This window comes from Populus trichocarpa, chromosome 16 (assembly GCF_000002775.5).
Source record: "Populus trichocarpa isolate Nisqually-1 chromosome 16, P.trichocarpa_v4.1, whole genome shotgun sequence".
NCBI lineage: Eukaryota > Viridiplantae > Streptophyta > Magnoliopsida > Malpighiales > Salicaceae > Populus > Populus trichocarpa.
Genome location: NC_037300.2, coordinates 2,519,065 through 2,522,678, shown reverse-complemented (window position 1 = coordinate 2,522,678; position 3,614 = coordinate 2,519,065). Strand labels below are relative to the sequence as shown.

Sequence of the window (3,614 nt, the reverse complement as noted above, 5' to 3'; positions counted from 1 at the left end):
ATTACAATTAAACTAATTGCTGCTCCTTCCTGATCAACCAGATACAAACAAAGTGATATGTTAAAAATAGATGAATGAACATGGTCCCATCACTACAATAGTCAACACCCTTATTTAAGTCATAAGAATAAATATATATCATTTTGCATTTGCGTGTAGTTCTTGCTCAGAAAACTACATGTACTCGTACGTCCACATAATTATTTTAAGTATATATTATAAGCAGTAAATCTCTCTCAATAATTAAATATTAATAATTCTAATAAATCCCATCATTATTATTTATTTTCACCCCTTTTTTTTAAAACCTCGGCCGCCCAGAATAGCCATTCATATTGCCCCCCCCCCCCCCCCCCCCCCCTCTATCGAGAGAGAAAAGAATCTCTTTCTTTCTCTTTCACAAATATACAGTAACACACTAACCCCATCATCATCCTTAGCAAGAACACAGGAAAAAAAATGAAGTCTTCTTATCTTCTCTTCCTCTTGTTAACTGTCCTTCAGCCTTCACTCTCTTTTCTTTCCTTCCTGCTCTTTATTATATAATTATATATATATATAGATAGGACGAGGCAACCCTAGCTAGTAAACAAAACCATATATTTGTTCATTTTGAAGACATGACTCTTGAAGACTCTCTAAGAACTCTGTCTTTAGACTACCTTAATCTTCTAATCAATGGCCAAGCTTTCTCTGATGTAACTTTCAGCGTAGAGGGTCGGTTAGTTCATGCTCACAGGTGTATTTTAGCAGCAAGAAGTTTGTTTTTCAGGAAGTATTTTTGTGGACCTGACCCACCATCTGGGTTAGACCCATCTGGATCAAGGATAAACCTGGTTGGATCACCAGGTTCAAGGTCTAATGTGATACCAGTTAACTCTGTGGGGTATGAAGTGTTCTTGTTGCTGTTACAGTTCTTGTATAGTGGACAAGTCTCTATTGTGCCACAAAAACATGAGCCAAGGCCTAATTGTGGCGTGAGAGGGTGTTGGCATACACATTGCACCTCAGCCGTTGATCTTGCTCTTGACACTCTTGCTGCCGCTAGATACTTTGGTGTTGAACAACTTGCAATGCTCACTCAGGTCTTTCTTCCTTGTAGTCAGTCATATATAGCAGCTCGTTATGATCATTTCAAGATTTTCTTTCTCTCTTCACTTCTTCTCCCTTTGTCTCCTCTCTTTTCTCTCAAAATCTTGATGAGTGTGTAGAGTAGTACTCTTATGTTTTTTTTTTGTTTTGGTTTTTGGGAAGTGGGAAGGCGTTTTTGTGTTGGGTTTTTTATTTTCTCTTTTCTTTTTGTTGTGAGGGAAATTTTACTATCCCATGATCAAGTGGCTGATGTCTTGTGTGATATTTCAATTGGTTTCTACCTAGCTTTCATGTTCATCTCAAGCAGATGCAGTTGAGTTTGATTCCACACTCATTTATAGTGCTTTATATTCAAGCACTAAGTCGCTTGGCATTTTCTTTTGTAGTTGGAGATGGTAATTCAATAATTGTTTCAATTTTCTCTTAACAGTTTTTGTGGGCTTTTCTTCTACTTTTCTTCTCATTAACTTCTGTTCTTTCTGCTGTTGATATATAGTTATCAAACACTATAGCACTATTTTCATTTAAGTCAAATGTTCATTTTGTCCATGTTAGATAAGTGTTTTTTCTTGATTTCATGTATCATTTTTGGTTGCTGGAGTTGAGATTTTCAATCTTTGTGCTGTACATATAGCCTAGACTTTCTAAATTTAGTTCTTCATCTCCAGTCTTGTCTTCCACAGTATGCTCACCAAATCTATGCCAAACAAGCACTTTCCCCATTTGGGTATAAGATTGTGAAAAAGAGATGGACAGGATAAACAAAATTTTTACATGAAACATCCCATCATACACCAAAACAGGATGGACTAAATGCAATTGATCGTAAAGAAAATTTTTCCATTTGCAGCTAAATCCATTTACCAATGCTCTAATTATTATTCCCTTGTTTTCTGTTCCTCAGAAGCAATTGGCTAGCATGGTAGACAACGCCTCAATTGACGATGTGATGAAGGTTCTTATAGCTTCAAGAAAGCAAGATATGCACCAACTTTGGACTACTTGCTCCCATCTTGTGGCCAAATCAGGCCTTCCACCAGAAGTCCTAGCTAAACACCTTCCAATTGATGTTGTGGCCAAAATTGAAGAACTACGACTCAAATCATCCATTGCTCGTAGATCATTAATGCCTCACCATCACCACCATCTCCACGATCTTACTGCAGCTGCTGATCTCGAGGACCAAAAAATTCGAAGAATGAAAAGGGCATTAGACTCATCTGATGTTGAACTAGTTAAGCTTATGGTAATGGGAGAAGGCCTCAATCTCAATGAAGCATTGGCTTTGCATTATGCTGTTGAGAACTGTAGCCGAGAAGTGGTCAAAGCCTTGCTTGAACTTGGTGCAGCTGATGTTAACTATCCGGCAGGGCCCGCAGGGAAAACCCCACTTCACATTGCAGCAGAAATGGTGTCACCGGATATGGTCTCAGTACTTCTTGATCACCATGCTGACCCTAATGTTAGAACCGTCGATGGAATCACCCCTCTTGACATTCTTAGAACACTAACCTCAGATTTCTTGTTCAAGGGGGCAGTCCCGGGTCTAGTTCACATTGAGCCCAACAAGCTTAGGCTGTGTCTTGAGCTTGTCCAATCCGCAGCTTCGGTTCTTTCACGTGAAGAAGGGAGTGTGAATGCAACTACTTCAAATCCTATTTATCCACCAATGAGTGATGAACATAATAGTAGCCATAGCAGCCAGAGAGACCATCATGCAATGAGTCGACATGATCCAACAATGTACCGCCATCACTCTCATGACTTCTAGTTCAAGCCTACCTAAGCTCTCTCTTTATAATTATATAGCAATGATGGAGGATCAGGAGAGTTAGACAAGTAAAATGCTTCATGAAAGTTCATGAAGATTATTATTGGATTATATTTATATAACCCCCCCCCCCCCCTCTTGTCATCAATCTTCAATCACTTCTTTCACTTGTTGCCTTTTGTTTTTTGTTCTCTTTTCTCTCTGTTCTGTTTGGGGTGTTTCTTTTGGTTTTTGTAGGCTTTCAATGATTCATCATATGAGAAGTGCAGTTTCATTGGAGATGGGATACATCTTTTCTGATCTCTCATGGGGATGAGAGACAAGGAGAATCTGAGTTTTTGATCTCTTGAGGAGAAAGAGACGCAGGTCAATCTTTTCAAACCTGGCCTGTCAACTCCTTTGTATTTATTGATAGTATCTAATATCATGGCCTATTTATTGTGCCCTTTTATTTTCTTGTTTCCTCCACCCCCCCTTCCCATCACCTAAACATTATATATATAGTAAATTAAGAAAAAAAATATTAACTGACCCATGCTAACATTTAATTACACAATAAGAGTCATTTAAAATATAGCTAGGAAACGTAAATTACAAGGGAGATTTTGGTGTCTAATATTGATGGTGGGGTTTCTTTAGTTCATCATAGGCTTGTTTGGACTTGGATGATATATATTATAATGGGGGAAATGAGCTGTCTCTTTTCTCCTTCACGTTTCTTTTCTAAGCATTCATGGGCTTTTGAGAAAGC

At 38.3% G+C, this 3,614-nt stretch overlaps 1 protein-coding gene across 1 annotated transcript; it reads left to right on the top strand.

The window, feature by feature from the left end:
- Window positions 1–300: 300 nt before the first annotated feature.
- LOC7458945 (BTB/POZ domain and ankyrin repeat-containing protein NOOT1) lies at window positions 301–3,314 on the top strand. The gene is made up of 2 exons (XM_002323225.4): window positions 301–1,085; window positions 1,997–3,314. The coding sequence occupies exons 1-2, from the start codon at window positions 621–623 to the stop codon at window positions 2,861–2,863; spliced, it is 1,332 nt and encodes a 443-aa protein (XP_002323261.1). The 5' UTR covers window positions 301–620; the 3' UTR covers window positions 2,864–3,314.
- The last annotated feature ends 300 nt before the right edge of the window (window positions 3,315–3,614 follow it).

Coding starts and splice junctions, on each gene's coding strand:
- LOC7458945 (XM_002323225.4), top strand. CDS start 621: ATGACTCTTGAAGACTCTCTAAGAACTCTGTCTTTAGACTACCTTAAT. Junction 1,086..1,996: donor AACTTGCAATGCTCACTCAG/GTCTTTCTTCCT, acceptor TCTGTTCCTCAG/AAGCAATTGGCTAGCATGGT.